A 19,143-nucleotide genomic window follows, 5' to 3' on the forward strand; every position below is an offset into this window, starting at 1 on the left:
AACGCAATGGAATAGTCAGTAGAAATAATGTCCAAGATCCATTTGTCCAAAGTTAAGGTCTGCCATCGTAGAAGGAAATGGGCTAGGGACTGCCAAACAGGGGTGAAGGTGGTGACAGAACAACTGGTTGGCTCTTGATCCAACAAAATGCCTTTTTAGAAGGCTGAGGAGTCTGGAGGGAAGATGGTGGGAGTGTTCCAGAGAGTATTTAATGAACAAGCATTGGTTGTTGAACTTCAGCATCCACCACCTGTCCATTAAACTCTATCTGGAATACTCTGACACCCGGCATCAACTTCCTGGATACCACAATCAACTTCAACAATATACAAGAAACCCTCAGAGCACCACACCTACCTTCATGGGTCCTACATATGCTTATCTTAGCACGTGGCATTCCCTCATCCAGTGCACTAAATGCCCCAATAGCAACTATGTGGAGGAAACCAGACAATCACTATACTCTCAAATGAACTCACACAGGAAAATGATAAGACAAAAACACCACAACACCTACTGGTGAACTCTTTTCACAAAGCAATCATTCTATATCTGACCTATCAGTTCTCATCCTCAAAGGAAACCTGCACAACACTTTCAAAAGATGAGCCTGGAAGCTTAAATACTGGGTTTATGGCTTATTACAACAGTTTATAACCCACTAAACTCCCCCCAATTGCTCCCCCACCACTTTCCTCCATCTTGTATTTAGCAGTGACACTCTGATTAAGTTTCCCATCCTGAGGAAGAGCTCTGTGTAAGCTCAAAAGCTTGTCTCTCTCACCAACAGAAGTTGTCCAATAAAAGCTATTACCACACCTACCTTTTCTCTCTACAAATCCACAAGACTTAAAACTAAGTAGCTAAAAGAAAGAATAAAAATAAATATTTACAATTATTTACAGGTAAATGTTAAGTGGAAGAAGAGAACGCAGACACACAAGGGTTCCATCCTAAACCACAAGCAGAAGAGGAACTGAAGATGTGGCTGGTCTGTGTTGATACTTATGCCCTAGGTTCACAGCACAAGGAGGCATAGTATGCAGGTACAGGCCAATGGACACTGCTATTGAAGAATTTCCTGTCCCAGCAGCATAGAGTGCATGCACACCTACCGTGAATACCCACAGGGCCAGCACTTTAAGTACTATCTCTCTCCTCTATGCCCAACTGCTAAAATCAACAGGATACTTCCTGCTATCTGTTTCCAGAATAAAACTTTGTAAAGCATGCTTAGTGGAAGGCTCTCTAAGAGTTCACCCAAGCCAGGCTTTGGTGACCTTCAGAGTATAGTCCCAGGAGGATTTCTTCAGTTAGGGTGTTTTGCTAAATATTTCTAAAAAAGGTTAGGGAGAGAAGGATGCAGTTACTAAGAGTCCTGAAGGCAGAAGTCTCTTTGAGGACTGTAAGGGAAAATTATGTAGTTTGTAATAATTTGTGACGCATCAATATGCCAAAGTGAATGGGGCCATTATAGTGAGAGATGGAAAAGACCTGTCAGATAATCAAAAGACATGTCCTTTTCCCTGGCAATGCAGGATTATTTCCTACAGTATATTTTTCTAGTGTAAATCCCATGGAATAGTGTGACCCTCTCCCCAGGGAGACTATTCCACAGACTTATACTTCTCACTTTCACTAAGTTTTACCTTCAGATTCAGCCTAAATGTTCATTTTCATAACAAGAACCTGTTACTACTAATTATACACACATGAATTGTGCTAAAGAATTCCCCACCATCCTTGATGTTAACATATGTCAAACTTTTACAGACTGGCATTTCCCCCATTAGCTGGTGGTTAACCAAGCTAAAGAAATGTTTGTATACAATTACATGGATTTATATGATTCCATTTTAAGCCCTGACAAAGGCCTGCTATGGACCAGTCAGAATGCTCTGAGAACTGCAAACCTAACTCAGAGGAGAGGGTATATTTCAGAAGAGTGTAAGCCATAACCTATGGTAAGGAGCAGTATGGCCCTAAGAAGAGCCCCTCCAGGTGCAATGTTTCTTGGAGTGCAGGAAAAGCTCTCTCAGCAAGCGGTTAGCTCTGCTGGTCAGTGTGTAGCAGGTGGGGCCACTGAGCTACACCTTCTTTGCCTACTTTGAGGATTTTAGTTCTGATGATGGCAACAGATTCACAGGGTTCATGCACTCAGAGGAAAGCTATGTCTATTATTGTGACAAGGAGCAAAAGGTGGAGGGAGGAAGAGAAGGCTGGGGAGGTACTACCTGAATACTTTTAAATTTGTGCCCTCTAACTTAATCATGCTTCTGACCCAACTATGTCCACAGCACCTGAGTCATGTTTGAGAACCCTGGAAGACATGTTGAGCTCTCACCCCGAAATTAACACTCCAAACCCACACCCCCTTGGAGCACGAGAGACCCAGAGAGCTCATAAACTTGGCTATAACCAAAACCAATCTTAAAAAAAAAACATGTGCACTCAACTGCAACTTGTGCCTGGGCACCAGGGGTACTGTACCTGTGCAAGCTTTGGCACCTATAAGCATTAATTTCCCTGCCTTGGTTTCCCCCATCACTTGCATGAGTATAATAATACATAGTTATCTACCCCACAGGGCTATTGTGAGGATCAGTTACTTACTGTTTAGCAAGATGCTTTGAAGATGCCACATGCCCGAGTTACTTTATTAAATTTAAACACACACACACAAGTGCGCACACACAGATTCACTGGCTCTTGCTAAACTTTTTTAAAAGCCAGCTTTGACAGAGATGCCACACTGAAGTTTATTAAAAGTTTGCACAATATTTCTCCCCCAAAACTATCAATAACAGATTTCAAGTATTCAGTACATCAGATAGTCTAAATATGACTATGTGCGCTATGTCCATTGTATTGACTCTAGGGAGTCTCTCTGTTCCCAGAGTATTGTGGGTATTTGTATTGAGAACCTCATAAAATCTTTTGTCTGTGCTGAATTAGAGACCCCTGCTGAGGCAATGCTTGTTGAGGCAAGCTAAATTACATGATTTGCTTTTGTGCTGTGAAATACTTGTATTATCTTAAATGTCACGAGCCTGATGCAGTATCAAATCACAGGATTCATAGTTCTCTAAAAGCAAAGCTTGTCCAAATGCTTATTTCAGAAGGGCAAGTTTCTTTCTTTCTTTAATTTCAGAAATGACGTTTTCTAAGCAAACTCAAATACACAGCCTTTCAATAGGTCAAATGCATTGCCCAGAACATTGTATTGTTCCAGAAATTCATTTCATCCTTGAACTGAAGAAAACCTCACACTGGAACAGATAACTCACTTTCTCTTGTTCACTATCTTTAGTCTATTGTGCCAAGCAGCATTAGCACTGACTGCGTTTCATAGTGAGTGTTACAGCTGTACAGCAACATATCGAAGGACAAAATATGAGAAGTGCGCAACTCTCTACGAAACCCACTGGAATGGTGTATGCACGTATCCAGGGGCAGAAGTTCGCCCTGAGTCACTAAACTAGAACTAACTTGGAAAGGGATTTATAAAAGAAAAGAAGTAGAAAAACCTGGTTTGTCCAGCAAACAGTGTGGATTCAATTCCATTGTATTCTACTTAACATTTATACTCCATCTGTTGTGATTTGGGTTGGGTTTTTTTTCAATGCCTTTGGAGAATTAAGCTTTTGGATGAAGTGTGTTCTGTGAGGAAATATAACCAGTGGTAGGGCACAGTCAGTTTTGGGGTTACCTGATTACTCATATTCTCTGCACCCTTATTCCAATCCAAAGCAAATTTAGCACAAAAGTCTAATGGATTCAGAAGCTCAGTTTGTAAAGAAGACAGCAGAAGGTAACAAGTTGGGGCGATTCCCTCATTTGGAACTCACTTCCTGGCCAGCTGGTCAGAGGCAGAATCTAGCCAGCTCTGAGGCTTTATGTAAACCCCTCTTCTCACTCCTATAATATTTTGCTGTTCATTTGATTCATTGATTTTATTTTGTCCATTTTGTTTTTCCTCTCTGCAAAGGCAGCGCTTAAGTACCTTGGCAGTAAGAACTATAAAAAGAAGTAAAATAAATATAAAAGGATATGGAAAGTAAAGGGTTAAATTATGGTTCCAAGAGACAGTCAAATACTCGGGGGCATAGCCTAGAACGTAGCATGTAAGTTGTGGCTGAGGGAACTGTTATGCTGGCATAATGCCCCTAGGAGGCTGGGGATGGTGGTGGAAATGGGAGCCCACTGTAAAGCAGCACTTTCTACAGCTGTGGACCATGTTTACTATGCTCTCCTTAGCATTCCTCTCCCCTGGTGAGAGGTGTTCCCCCTTGCTAGAAATGGAGTATAGCTAGCAGTGCTAGATACCCTTCCACCCAGCACAGAGTGCAGGGAATACAAGCATTGTGGCCGCTTCCTGCATGGGTGCAGAGGAGGAAAGGTGCTACCTCTGTTCTCACACATCTTGCTCACCCACTCAGGGCAGCCACAATTTGGCATCACAGAAGAAAAGCTCTGGTGGGCTTAGACATACAAAGCAGCATTAGACGTCTGCAAGCAATATGACAAAAAAGAAGACTAAAGGCAAGAATGCAGATCCAGGTAAGAGCAGTTTAGGGGAAGGGGAGAGAAGAGAAGATCTTGGGGAGAGCAGCCCTGGGAAGGAGAGAACCTCTGGAAAAAATAAGAGCTGATTTTGGCTCAGACCAGGAGAGAGTTCTCACTTACAAGGCTGTGTGATACCAAAGTTTTTAGAGTTTAGTGGACAGTCAGCCGTCATGGTGGGCCTCAAAGCTAACTTGACCCTCATTGCTCCACTGATCCCTGCCAACTGCATTGGGGCACTTGCAGACTACAGAGAGCAGAGCACAATGAAAACATATCCATTTTCTCACCCAGGCATTAGTGGATATTTAACATTTGAGAGCACTCTTCATACAACATTTGCTATTTATTTGTTCAGCATTTTATGGGCACCAAATAATCATCATCATAAAAAAAAAATCCCAACAAACCCAGAAACAACAAACCAGCACAGAAGTGACTGAAACAACATGGAGGCTAAAGAGCTGTTACAGTATTTGGTACTTACACAAGGTTTTGAATTTTACAAGCACTTTACAAACATTAGCAAAATAATCCTCACTGTCTTCTTGGGTGGTACATACACATTATTATCCTCCTCTTACAAACAGGGAAACTAAGCTAAGGCCAGCACTTTCAAACTTGGGTGTCTTAATCCTCAGGAGTTCATATAATGCCTGGAGTTTACAAGGAGTAAAATCCCAAACTCTCCAGAGACCATTCACATTTTTGAAGTACCACAAGGCAAAGGAAGACAGACAAGAATGCTCTGCTAGCTGTTGCAGCACAGTGTTTTAGAGTCCCTGGGAGGAAGCCTCCCAGTCTGGGTCGACAGAGTTGGGATAGCAGGGCTTGCGCTAGTGCTCTAAAAACAGGTGTGCAGACAGCACTTTGAAGTTGCAGCTCGGGCTGGAGCTTGGGCTCTGAAGCCTATGGAGCAGGGTGGGGCCTGAACGCCAGCCTGAGCTACAACTTCAAAGTACTGGAATAATTCCTGCAGAAAACTGGTACCAAAACCCAAAAATTAATTTTGGCAGAATGATGGACAAATTTTCCACTTCACTCATGGCCTCTGCACCACTTGAGTCCCCTAAAACAAAGGTGAATTTCACCCAGCATGAATAAATGTAGAAACATATACAGAAAATATTTTTGTCTCAATATTTGAAATGCCAGATTCTAGGATGAAAATGGGCACTGTTTTCTACTAATGGTTTCACTGCTTATTTCAGAGAATGCCTTATTGTGGAAAGTCTTGATCTAGAAAATGAGAGGAGGTTGTAGCATTCTGTGGCAAGGGTAATGTACATCAAAGAAGTTAACAACACTTCACCTGCCTGCATTTTGACAAGGCTACCTTAGCTTGTCTCATATTTGGAACTAGTTGCTTTGGAGAAAAAGAGGGTGAGTTTTGTCTTCCACTACACTGACAACTTTGCTTCTAGGTCAGGGATTGGCGAGCCCCCTGGTGGGCCAGGCTGGTTTGTTTACCTGCCGCGTCCGCAGGTTCGGCCGATTGTGGCTCCCACTGGCCCACTCCGCTTCCCGCAGCCCCCATTGCCCAGGAGCAGCAAACCGCGGTCAGTGGGAGCCGCGATCGGCCGAACCTGCGGACGCAGCAGGTAAACAAACCGGCCCGGCCCGCCAGAGGGCTTACCCTAGTGGGCCATGGGCCAAAGGATGCTGATCCCTGTTCTGGGTGCTCTTTGGCAAGACATACACAGTTCATGTAGACTGTATCGATACACTATAACCACTTCAGAATTTAGAAGGATCCTAATTATCAGAAGTTTAAAAAATTGAAGAGGAAAGACACCACTGAATGGGCTCACATACAGTCCAACTGCTCACAGAACAGAGGAAGTCCAAAAGAAAAATTAATTTAAAAATAAATGCATCCTTCTGCCATCCCTGAAATTTTGTTTCTAATACCTAAACTTCCTACATATAATCTTGAATAACTATAATTCCCCTACCAAAGATGCTTAATAACTATTTAAACTACTCGGGGCTTGATTAAGAAGAGGAATAAATTTAAAAGTGGCCACAATGAGTGTTTTAATGGACTTCAAACATCTTTTTTTAAAGATACCCAAAAGCACCACAATTTAAAAAGATTTAAAAAAAGGGAGTTGGTCCCAGGAAAATCCTATCTGTTAAGAGGCTTCTTCCTTTAAAAAAACAAAACCAAACCCTGCCTTTGAAACTTTTTTGACAAAGCTATCTGAGCATCACTGCAGATCCGAACATGATCAGAGTAAACACCTGATTAAGCACATGTCTGAACTTGATCCATGAGTAGTCAGGATAAAAATAGAAATATTTCCCAAGGCTACACTTGGAGTCTGTAGAAAAGCACTTAGAGTCCTTGAAAAGAAATACTGCTGAGAGACTTAGACCCTCCCTGGATCCCTGCTGCACTCGTGTGATTAAGGGCCACAGAATTCCCATACTGATTGCAGGATATGGCAGTAAACCAGCAACAATCATGCACAACTCCCAATGAGACAAGGACCAATGTGTAACTTCTGGGAATAACATGCTTCAAGGACAACTGAATTTAGTCTCAAAAAGTTTAGGGAAACATCAGGTATAATCTTTTGTAGTTTGATTTTTCTCCTTCTTGGAAAAAAATTAGAGCTCATGTTATGACTTAAATAGATTATAAAACAAAGGGAAAAATTCTGGTCCCAGTGGAGCCATTGGCAAAACTCCTACTGACATTAGTGACATGTAGATTTGGCCCAACAACTTTAGATGTGACAAGAAAATCCAGTCTAGGTAAGGATGTGGATCTATCTAATAGCCATTCTACAGAGAGCCTGGTGCATTACAGTTTAATATCTTTCTCATGAGCAGCTGGGTATACCTAATTCTAGAAGTTAGACATAAGAAAACAAAATAAAAGGAACACACATACTGAGAGAAATCATCAGGCATTGGACATAGAAGAAAAACCCATGGAAAAATTACTAAATAATCCTGTAGATTACACAAAATGTGTTATATTAAAAGCATTCATTTCTTGAATGAGAAACATTTAATAGGCAAGAACAGGGCTTGTTTAATCTTTTGTGGGCCCTGGCGCCAAACATATTTGTGGGCCCCCATGTAGTTGCTGTGGGCTCCGAGTGTGGGCCTTGTCTGGCAGTGCCATTGGTGCCATAGTATACCTGGTACTGAATCTCGGAGACATTTTTCATTTTGATCACACACCTCTGCATGACTATATGCATTGCCATACACAGTTCCCTCAGCCCCCAGTTTTTCTCATTAAGCTGTATATCCATGTGGGTTTACCAGTGTCCACAGCGAGCAATAATTTCACAGTGATCAGGAGAAACTCCCCATAGATTTATTTCCTTCCTCATTCAGACCGTCTATAGCCATGTCTCCAGTACCACCCTATGTCACCAGTCACTGTATGTGGTTCTGGTCTCAGCTCAATAAAGTTTCACAGCTAGCAGATACCGGATCAATTCTGACAAATCCCTCCCTCAGCACCCATCCTGCCATTTGAGCAAGCCACTTGCAAACACCATTTCCCCAAAGTGAGGACTTAGCCCCTGGGAACCTGAAGTCACCAGCCTTTCTCCCTCTGCTCCCATCTACATGAGAGTCTACTATTTGGTCACCACCACCACCTCTTCCCATGCTTGTTTCCCTTCTACCTTGGATGTGCTCCCTAGCCAGCTGGGGCTAATCTCCTCCTGCAAGCCTGATCTGCTTCCTCTTTCCCCTGCTCCCCTTGACATTCCTTTCCTACAGGTGACCTCCGTTCCTTGAGGTTAACTCCAGTTTCTTTATCCGCTTCTAGCTTAATGGACCCCAGTAGTCAGAGAGCCACCTGCAGCTTCTCTGGCTACAGCCAATTGCCACAGGCCAGCCTTAGATAGCTGCAGCTACTAGTCAAGGAAGGGGTGGCAATTCCAAGGCTGAGCATGCTTGAACCTTGCAATGGCAGCACTAGGGTTTCTAAATCCTCAGCGCTGGCCCTAGGCAGCTGCAGACTCTGGAGTTAGGAGTGTCCCTCCTCTAGGCCATGGCTTTAAGTACCTGAGATGCCCATCACCTGCAGCAGAGGCCACCAAGTCCCACCCACCCCTCAGCTAGCACATAATCGTGCAGAAAGTGCAACCTGAATGATTTTGGAGGTTGGAGTGTCAGGAGGTTCCCATCCCTGAGCATCAGCTCTGCAAGAAGCTGACATGGCCCCCCTCCGCTGTGGGACCAGGATTCTGTGAAGACAGTGTAGTTACTATGTGTATAACCAGTTCTGTCCAAAGCCTGTTGAAGTAAGTGGGAGTCTTTTAATTGTCTTTAATGAGCTGCGTCTAAAATCAACGTACTCCATTCTAGACTCTACAAGCAAAGTGCATTCTATACTGCACTGGTTTACTATTGTAATAGGAAGGTCTCACATTACCTCGTGAATAAGCAACACCTCCTACAGCACCTAACTTTTTCTGAGAGGCCTTCTGCCCAATTACTAAACGTAAACCTGCTTATTTTACCAGACCTGAAAATATCAGGTAGTATGGTTACAAAAGCAATGCACTTCTGAATTCAGTAGGAATTTTGGGTGTGCACAGAACACAGACAGGACTGGTTCCCGCATGGTTACAGAACTGCAGTCAAGTGGAACAATTTTCAGCTTGTGTGATTGGAGGATATCTGATCCATATTATAAGACTGTCCTACATAAATGAGGAAAAGTTGAGGTGCCTTTGTTATTCTTTTCTTCCACTCTTCATTTCTGTGGGGAATTTGCCAATGCAATATCACTGTCTTCTTTTTAAACAATGGCTGTTGAAAATAGCAATTCCCAGTTAGCACTGGGAAGACCCCAGCATTTGTTGCTCAATTTTATCCTACTTTTTCTACAGCAAAGTACAGTGGATCAGTATATTTGATTTGGGAGAAATGAAGTAACAGCTGCCCAGCTTGAGCACTCCTAAATTTTGAGGGTGTTCAAATCTGGAAGGTAGGTGCTAGATTCCCTTTCTGAATATTGGCTAAATCTGGAAAGGAAAAGTCAATTTCTGCTTCCATGGCTCAGAAGTGGAAATCCTCCTGCATGCCTGGTACTGTACCTAAAGCTGCCCAGGTCCTCTAGTAGAGCCTCTCCTCCCTTACTTTTCATTTTAACTTCTCCTGGTGGGGTCCACATACCTCCCTTGCTAGGCTTCAGATAGAGAGGTGCCCTGTCTATTCATTCCACCCAGTTCCTTCTTTGGGGGCTGCCAGGCGGGGTCACACCAGCATCCCTAATCCAGTCTGGGGAAGTCTTCTGAGGATGATATCTGGACCAAAGCGTTCTACTCCTTGGGCATACTTGTTCCCCATTCACACTGCCACTCCCTTCTAGCAGCCAGCTCTCCATTCACAGCAAGCTGCAGCACATCGGGTCTCAGCTTCCCCACTCTTTCCCTCTCCCTTTCCTGTTGATAGAGGCCAAGGGAATGCTGGGAAATGTAGTTCCTTCCCTGCTCCAGGGCAGGGCTGGCTCTCTAGGCAGTCTTTCCAAAGTGCTCAGTACTTGCAATCAGGACCAGATTTTCCAAAGAATCCAGTTCCCATTTAGGCACTAAATGAAATGGCCAGAATTTCAAAACTGCACAGTAGCCAGCACCCAGGGTGCTGAGCAATTTTGAAAATCTAGCTAAATTCTTTCAAAAATTCTGGCCCCAGTTGTGGGCGCTGAGTCCTTCTGATAATTATAATCTCAATCTTTCTAGCCCTCTGTTCCTCATCTGTAAAATGGGGATACTATTTCTTTTTTCCCACCCTCTGTCTTTCTTGCCTATATGGACTATAATCTCTTTTTGACAGGGATTGACTCTTGCTGTCTCAGTGCCTAGTGCAATAGTGGATCTTGGCTGGAACTTTTACAACATTACTGCAACATATAAATAATAATAAAAATAATAATAGACTTCTACAGAAATGTAATATGGTTCTATAGAGATTACTCTACACACAAACAGAATGTAATAGACTTATATCCTTATAAATTTAACTATCCTATAAAATTCTATAGAAGGGAAATAATTATTACATTCTATAAGATGGTAAAGAATCTATTTTATAGGATTTTTCTATACAGGCTAGATCGTGTTTGAGAACACAAAAGCAGATCCTTCCTCTCTAAACAACACTTTGCACATTTCCATCAGCTTATAGTAGATGACATAGAGCATTTATAATCAATTACAACTGGTGACACATGGAACAGATGAAGAGAATACAATGCTAGAAAATATTTGTATAGATTGAGTGTGCATGGGAGTGTTCAGAGGCCAGATGGTCTGCAAGTCTCATAAACCTCACATTTCCCACATGTAAAGGCAGTCTGCACCCTTTCCCCTTTGGCTATAAATAAGATGCACTAACAATCACACTTCTTGCAAGTGATGATTAATACTATATTTCTGTCATTTAACATATGGATTTTATATATTCTTTGACTTTAATGCTCTCTGTGAGCAAAGTCTTTGAGGCTTGTAACTCTTAAATTGGGGTGATCAGTTGAATGATCTCTATCTGAAGTTGAATGAGTCTCCCTGAAGTTTTGGGAAATACCACAACCAAAACATTCTTGGCAGCTACTGCTCCAGAAGAAATACTTCATCAGTACACAACAGATGTGCTCTTTAAAATAAATGAGGTCCAACCAAAAGTAGTAGACTGAAGAAAAGAAGCTACATGAAATATTTGGTTCTGATGAATATCAGAAGAAAAGGAGAGAGCTGAAAAGCTTCTATGGCTGGCAATCAAAAGAAGTGTAGGGAACAAGATGAGAAAGTTATTTCAGGAAAAACAAGACAGTTTCTGAGGATCCTTGTTTATTTAGCCAACCTGCTGCACCACAAATCTCAGCATTTTACAGATGTTAGAGGTCTTTTCTCCCCTTTCTCATGAATGACTCAATGTATTTGTTAGGAGACTAGACATCCACATTGTACAGCTTTTAGGAACTTCTCTGCTCTAAATTCTATAAGATTTACAATGGAAGTTTCTACAATGAAAGTTTCCAGAAAACAAGATGTACTGCAGCCCTCCTTGAAAACCATGTTGGACCAAATCCTGAAGTCCATAATCATAATTTACTTAATGTCAGTTTGCCTGGGTAAGGACAGAGTGAAAACTGAATAAAGACCTCTGGATGTAAATACAGATAGGTTTGTTCAGCACAGCTGATCCAGTCCTTTACAGCTCTTCATGTGGGCAGTGAAATATGACACAGTGAGCTATGACGACTTATGTGGTTTTTGCATATGAGGACATGACCTTGGGTTCTGGTACAAAGGTGAATAAATGTTGCTAAATATCCTGATAAATCAGCTATTACACTTCTGCACATATGCATAGTTAGTGATCTTACAATTCACCAGGTGGCATGAGCTTGCATATCTGAGGGCAGGATTGACTTCTAAGATTCTAGGCCATATTCATCACTGATGTAAACTCCACTGTCTGCGATGGGGTTTATACCAAGGCGGAATCTGGTCCTCTGTCTTCAAAAGGAGGCCTTTCAGGTCACACCATCTTTCCACAAGGACACAGCTTTCTCCATCTCATTTGTTTCAAAGGAAATGTAACAACAATATTGACAATAGTATGAGAGGGCCTTTCTGTAGTAAAGTGACTCATGACGAAAGTGCATATAACCCTCTGTTCTTTAGGGACTGGGAATGGGAAGACTTTTGCTCACCTCCCTCATTATCCTTGTTATCAGCACAGGAGGTTTCCATGGCAACATTGCATCCAGGCCCTCTCCAGCCGGTCTGGCAGACACACTGCCAGCTGTTCTGACCGAGCGTGCATCTCCCATTGCCATTGCACAAATCAGGGCAGCCATCTGGTTAAAGAAATGAAGAAGATAAGTACTAGAAATACTAATTCACATTAAGATTCTACGCTCTAGGCAGGTGAAACAATACCATTGTGCATACAAAAAGCAGCTTCAGCTAGTGGGCTAAATAAATACCCTCACTGGTGCTGAGTGGGGAGGGGAAAGGTAGGGAAGAAATTCATATTTAGCCCACACCTTCATAAAAAGTATGTATTCAAGGGTCACATTCAAGTGATATGTAACTGGATCCCCAAAAACATTAAGATCTTGGGTTAATTTTTAATTGTTATGGACAGAATTGACAGTCTGCTGACACAGGATCAAATCCTCATTTTATGCCCATTTTTATATAAAATAACTCCTCCATCCATATAGATCAACATAGGAGAATTTTTTAAAACAAAGATGACAACATGCCCTGTGCCTCTTATATGTATTATAGAATCCTCCAGAGATTCTCCTAACATAAAGTTGGAATATAAAGAACCTCCAGCAAAACTGTTTAAAAAAACCTCTCTTTAGAAGTCGGGTTTAAATGCCTACCTTTAAAAGACTTAGCTACTTATTACAAAGCCTATTCATGTCAGGATTTAGCATGTTATATTTTCCTAAGAGACACCATAGCAGGGATATCCCACAAATGATGTATAGTGTGACTGCCTTCAGCTGTGCTCTTATTTATTGTTAGTAGAGCTGAATTGGGATTGAAATATTCTACCTGGTAGGCTGCCTGTATGTATCAACCAAATGTTCATGGATAATGGGATACCTTAACTTGTCAATCTACTTCCCACAGGTGAAACTGTCACAGTAGGTGGAACTGTAGCTGGCCTGAATACCTATTGAAAATAAACAGACAGAATTCCCACTGAGTGGGAATGAAAGCGTGGGAAGGGAGAGGAAGGAAGAAGGGGGGAAGCCTTCAAGGCCTGATACAAACATGGTGGCAATAGTTCTTCACTACACTATTTACTCCACATCTGAGCCATTCCAGTAACTCCTCATTTGAATGGAAAAGTCAGGCAACAAACCTCTCTCACACATTACATACAGACTGGGGGTGGGTGGCATAAATAGGAGAAAGAGGACAGAATTGCCACAAATGGAGATAGAAAAAATGATCTGATCTACAGTGGAAACAGGATCATTGTGCTTCAAAACCTCTCACTAGGGTGTGAAATCCAATCTCCTAATCATGCTGTCTACATAATTGTTATAGAACACTGAGTAATTGCTCCTGGTATTTAATCTTATTGCTGCAGGTATCAGGCAGCAAGTTTCCACCTATATACAGCTTTGCAGACCAGGCTATATACATCATGGGGATCTCTCACCTTCCTCTGGAGGATCACATACTGGCCGTTACTGGAAGGAGGATTTGAAGAACCAATGGTTTGATCTGGCAGAGCAAATCATGCTTCTATGTTAATTTTACTTTTCTATAACCATAGTCCAAATAACCCCAGAAGACACTGATCTCAGATGAACCTTTCAAACTCATCCACAGGATGCATCAGGGAAGGTTTCCTTATCCTGGATAGCAGTGGGCTAGTAGATTGTTTCTTGTGGCAAACCGTATTCTCAATCTGGGGCCAGTCTTGACATCTGGCCTGCAGCAGTACTCTTGGATCTTCCTGGTAGAATATGTATGGAGCAGCATATGTTAGGTCTCTCTGTGTTTGCTACACTGACCTAGAGCTGTGACGGTTAATAAATGGATTATTCCACTCCCATGTCCAAGGGCACAGTAAAATTGACTAACTATCCTAGCAAAGCATGGCTGTTCCTTATATTAGAAAACATTAGATCTGCATGTTTTTGTATGTTTCTTTTATTTGAACAGAGAGCTTGTGAAAGGTCCTCGCTTGAGAGCTCTCACACTAAAGTCCTGTATTTATCCACAGACCAGATCCATTACAGCTGGTAGCAGTCAAAGTTTCTACACACTGTCCCGCCACTGTGCTTGAACCCTGATCACTTCTAGCAGTTAAATGGGAGTTCAGTCTCCATGCCCATTCCATGCTTGGCATCTCTGCTGAGACTGCCGATAAGAATGTAAACCAGGGATCGGCAACCTTTGACACGCGACTCGCCAGGGTAAGTGGCGGCCAACACATTCCTCGGCCTGTGCCACCTCCCGCAGCCCCCATTGGCCTGGAGCGGCAAACTGTGGCCAGTGGGAGCTGAGATTGGCTGAACCTGCGAATGCGGCAGGTAAACAAACTGGGCCGGCCCGCCAGGGGACTTACCCTGGTGAGTCAGGTGCCAAAGGCTGCCGATCCCTGATGTAAACTATGATGCATTTTGTGATGTGGCTACCTGTCTTTTGTGGATGGGGCTAAGACCATTAAACTCATTCTATGTAGACAAACCATCAGCAGATACTAAGAAGCCCTATGAGTTTTCTTCCAATGCTGCTATTGTGTATTTAAACTACACAATTCCCCCTTTGCTTGAAAGAAAGGTTTTGCATTGCAGATCTTAGCAGAAAAATGTTGCCAGCATACTGCACTATATGAAATATTTTGAAGACATTTTATTTTATCTTTGGCTTGTCATGTTGTTTGAATGACTAAAATGATAATGCATCAAGGGAGGCATCATGCTGTAAGACAAATGATTTGTTTTAAATGTAAAATGAACATTAATTGTGATTATATACTCAGGGTTTGCTTTTTGTGGGGGAACCGGAGAGAGAGATAAACACATCACAGTAGCAGGTTTGCTCCACAACATATGAGCAAGATGAAAACATGAACAGTAGGGAGCCAGCAAAATCTCTAAAAAGTTTTAGGTGCAGCTGGGAATTAATGGACATGACTTTGCTTTTAGCTTGAAGAGTGAAGGAAGCGGCACTAGTGCAGGCATGATGTTGCTAGGAAACACTTTGCCACCACTGTAGAGTTCATTCAATTTGTGGCCTTCCAAAGAGAGAGACTTTGTGTTCCAGTAACGTAAAAATCAGCTTCAATTTAAAAAAAGAAAAAAGAAAAAAAAGCTAGCACATAATTAGGCCACAATGAGATCTAATTATTTTTGGCAATGATTTTTTTCTTTAAAAAGCTGTTAAAATGATGGATGTATTTAGCTATGAAAAATGGCTTAAGTTGAAGTGAATAGGCAGGTAGTGGCTACTCTGGATTTTTACTAAAATGTACAAAAAGGCACTTAAAAAATTATCTCAAAATAAATACTTACATGACAGGAGAGCTATTATGGTCTGTTAGGCAAAAAGTGGTTCTAAGAGCCTGTTTACACAATAGACCAAAACATCTCCATTATGAGCTACAGAGTAAATAATCAGCTTTCTAAAAAAAGGTCTAAAAAAAGGTCTAAACTATATTTGTGCAACAAACTTTTATGTGGGTCTAAAATACCTGTTTTTAAAAACTTCCTAACTGTGCATCTGCATAATGTTTGAAGCCAATACCGTCAGTCTGTTACTCAGGGCATGTCTAGACTGCGATCAGAGGTGTGACTGCACTTGTAGAGATACCGCAGCTAGCTTTGATCTAGCCAGCCCAAATAACAATAGCGGCAAGCCATGGCAGCACCGGCTAGCCACTCAAGCATATAGTCAAGGTCCTAGATGGGGTTGAACAGCCAGTGCTGCTATTGTTATTTGAGCTAGCTGGATCAAAGCAAGATCAGACATGTCTACAGGTCACAATGCAGAATGCAGTGCAGACATATCCTCAGTATTTGTACATGGCTAGCGGGGCTTGAAGCTTTTTGTCAAGCCGCCTTGAAGAACGAAAATCAAGCCCTGCCAAATGAAGTAATGTTAAGACTCTGATACAAAGCAAGGTCCGAATCTTGCAAATATTCACTACAGGTAATAGTACTTTCTTCAGTGTGAGCACTCGTGGAAGTAGGCACTGTTCCCAGCACTAAGTGATTGGGCACCAAAAGCTTGCACAGAATCAGCCACTCTCACTCACACTGAACAACATATGACTCCCTGAGCAGTACTAATGAAATTAGTGAGGCTATTGAAGGATTAAAGTTCCTCTCAACGAGAGTAAGAATATCAGAATCTAGCCCTGAGAAGTAATTCACCGTTGTATTGGGACTGCAGAGCTATAGTACTGAGAAAGGGCCTGTCATCATTGAGAAGACAGGTAGAGATATTCCTAGTGTGCAGAATATTCCTTCTTATCTTTTCTATAACGTTTAATGGAAAATGTCACAAAGTAAGCTAAAAAACTCAGGATATAGCGCCTGTTTAAAGTGTCAGATTGACAGTCCTGGAATCTAACGGCCTTTTTATCCAAAGAACGGGCTCAGCATGGTCAACAGCAATGCAAGTTTCTCACACTTCTCCAGCAGCGTACCTCAACATGACTTGGAGAGACTGCATCTGGGGCTGAGAAGAGAGCTCAGTCTTATGCCCTTTCAGTCCATGGCTTGCCTATAAGAATGTTACAAGGGGAAAAGGGGGAAGTGTGTGCACACAGGGGGAATTGCCTTAAGATGTTATTTAAGAGAGTTTCTGGGAGACGGGGTTCACAGTTAATAATATCAAGAAATGTTTCACCATTCTTGACAAAATAATGGATCAATGCTGTAAGGGGATCAGGATGAGAGTGAGAGAGGATTCTGAGATTAAAATCAAGCACATCTTGGAACATACTGAAACATCCCTCCTCCTCATTACAGACAAACACACTTACATGCATGTGTAAGTGGAAGGAGAACACTGGGAGAGGGAGGTAAAGAAAAAGAGAGAGTAAAACCAGAATGTCTCTGCTTGATATTAGAGTCTGACGCAAAAACTGTGTGTTCCACAAGGCTGAGATTCTGTGACGCTTTATAAATTGCCAATGAAAAAACAAATCCGTATAATCTTATCACTTCAGAATTGTGAGACTGATCCTTAATGTCTGGTTTCACTTTCTTTCTATCTTAGGTTTTTCCATGGCTACCACCACCAAAGTCTCTAAAGCGCTTCCTAAGTAAATTAGATGGGCACAGCAAGCTCCTTAGAGGACTTCATTGAGTCCTCTGCTCTTCATTGCTCAGACAAGGATCAGATATACATAGCTTGCTCATAGTCAACAAGGCCATTTCTTGGCAAGATACTTTTGTACTACATCTACATTAGCAAGTAGTATCAGATCATTGAATGCTATGGGAATCATCAGGTACATCATGAGAACAATCTTGTAACTCTTAATTGCACCAATCAGTAATTTAATAAATACTTTACAAATATATCATTGTCCAGGGACGTTACAGTCTCTAGATACCCATACTGCTTGGTAATTAATTAGAATTGCTTCAGTCACACTTCCTAGGCCAGTTTCAGCACAAACATGACCACAACACTTCAAACAAGAGACACCTGGCTGATATACACTATCTATGGAATTAGGATCAAAACATGACCAGCTAATTACTTAAGACTAGGGCTTTGGAGCTGTGCTCTGGCTCCGCTCCAGCTCCAGGCAAAAACCTGCAGCTCCACTGGTCTGGAGCTGCTCCGCGCTCCAGCTCTGGGCTCCGCTCCAGAGCCCTGCTTAAGACAAATACTAAAAAAACATATAGAAGCTTTTCTATCAAAACAATTGATTATGAGCTCCTTGTAGCAGGAACTGATCTTTCTTGCCTTTCTGAAAAGCACAAAACACAAAGTAGGGGCTACTACAGAAATATAAATAATAAACACAACAATAAAAAATTAAGAACACCAGCGTCATTAATAATACAAAGAGCTACAGAACTTTAACATTTGAAATTAACTCTTCCAGTTTCCTATATCCTGTTATGATTAAACATTTATATTGCAATAGCACCTAGACAGGTCAGGGCCTCACTGTGGTAGGAGCTATAGAAAATGAGAATTCCAGCCCTAAAGAGCTTACAATGCACAAGACAAGAGATACTTAGAATGTAAGCTCTTGGTTATATGTTTGTATAGCACCTTCCACTATGAGGCCCTGGTACTAGGAGCTACTGCAATACAAATAATACATAAAATTATCGTTATTAATAAATGTTGGATGAGACAAAAGTAAATGGGGAATATATAATAATTAATTAGAATATTGTTAATGTCATAATTTACATTTCCTATATTCACAGTGAATAAAATTCATTTCTGTGTGGAGGGCCAGTGAAAAATCTATGCAGCACTTAAGCTTATTTTGAAGACAAATATAGGACTTAAATAATGCAGTGACCCTGCAGACAGGTGAAATTCATCCAGATTGCATTGCAGAATTCAAACAAACAGTAAACAAAACCATCCCTGTTATTTATGTGCTTATTTTCAAGTTATAAATACAGTGAAAACCATGTTGGGGATAAATTATCATCAGTGATTCAGTGCCCATTTAAACTAAGCAGTGATGGTGCTCAGTAAATTTATTTGCTATATATAGGCACTCTAGGGAAAACTTCAACCCAGTTTTAGATGAATGTCTGCCAAAAACACCCCTTTCAGCTGAGTGATATTAAAGAATACCATGTATGCGCACATGTACACACACAAATAAATATAATAGTTATTCTTGGCATGAACTAGTTTTAAAATTAGTGAAACTGAAAGTAGTTTGTCACACTCTGGATAGAAGGTCAAAGTCCAAATTCATGCTGACTGCTTCACTTGGCTTTTCTATCTGAATCTTGATTCTATCTATAATCAGTAGCTCTCTCTGTTCTGATAGAGACAGACACCTTGGAAGAGGAAGGAGGGAGAGTGGAGCATACAGGGAAAATCAGAGTCTGAAAAACTCTTCCCAAAT

General features: G+C 41.6%; 1 protein-coding gene across 1 annotated transcript in view; it reads right to left on the reverse strand.

The window, feature by feature from the left end:
• The window catches only part of TENM2 (teneurin transmembrane protein 2), a 966,597-nt gene that overhangs the window by 84,291 nt on the left and 863,163 nt on the right, over nt 1-19,143 (reverse strand). The window contains exon 17 of the mRNA XM_045027903.1: nt 12,257-12,403. Within this exon, the coding sequence (XP_044883838.1) occupies nt 12,257-12,403 (147 nt within the window). The remainder of the gene's footprint in view (nt 1-12,256; nt 12,404-19,143) is intronic.

This window comes from Mauremys mutica, chromosome 8 (assembly GCF_020497125.1).
Source record: "Mauremys mutica isolate MM-2020 ecotype Southern chromosome 8, ASM2049712v1, whole genome shotgun sequence".
Taxonomy (NCBI): Eukaryota; Metazoa; Chordata; order Testudines; family Geoemydidae; genus Mauremys; species Mauremys mutica.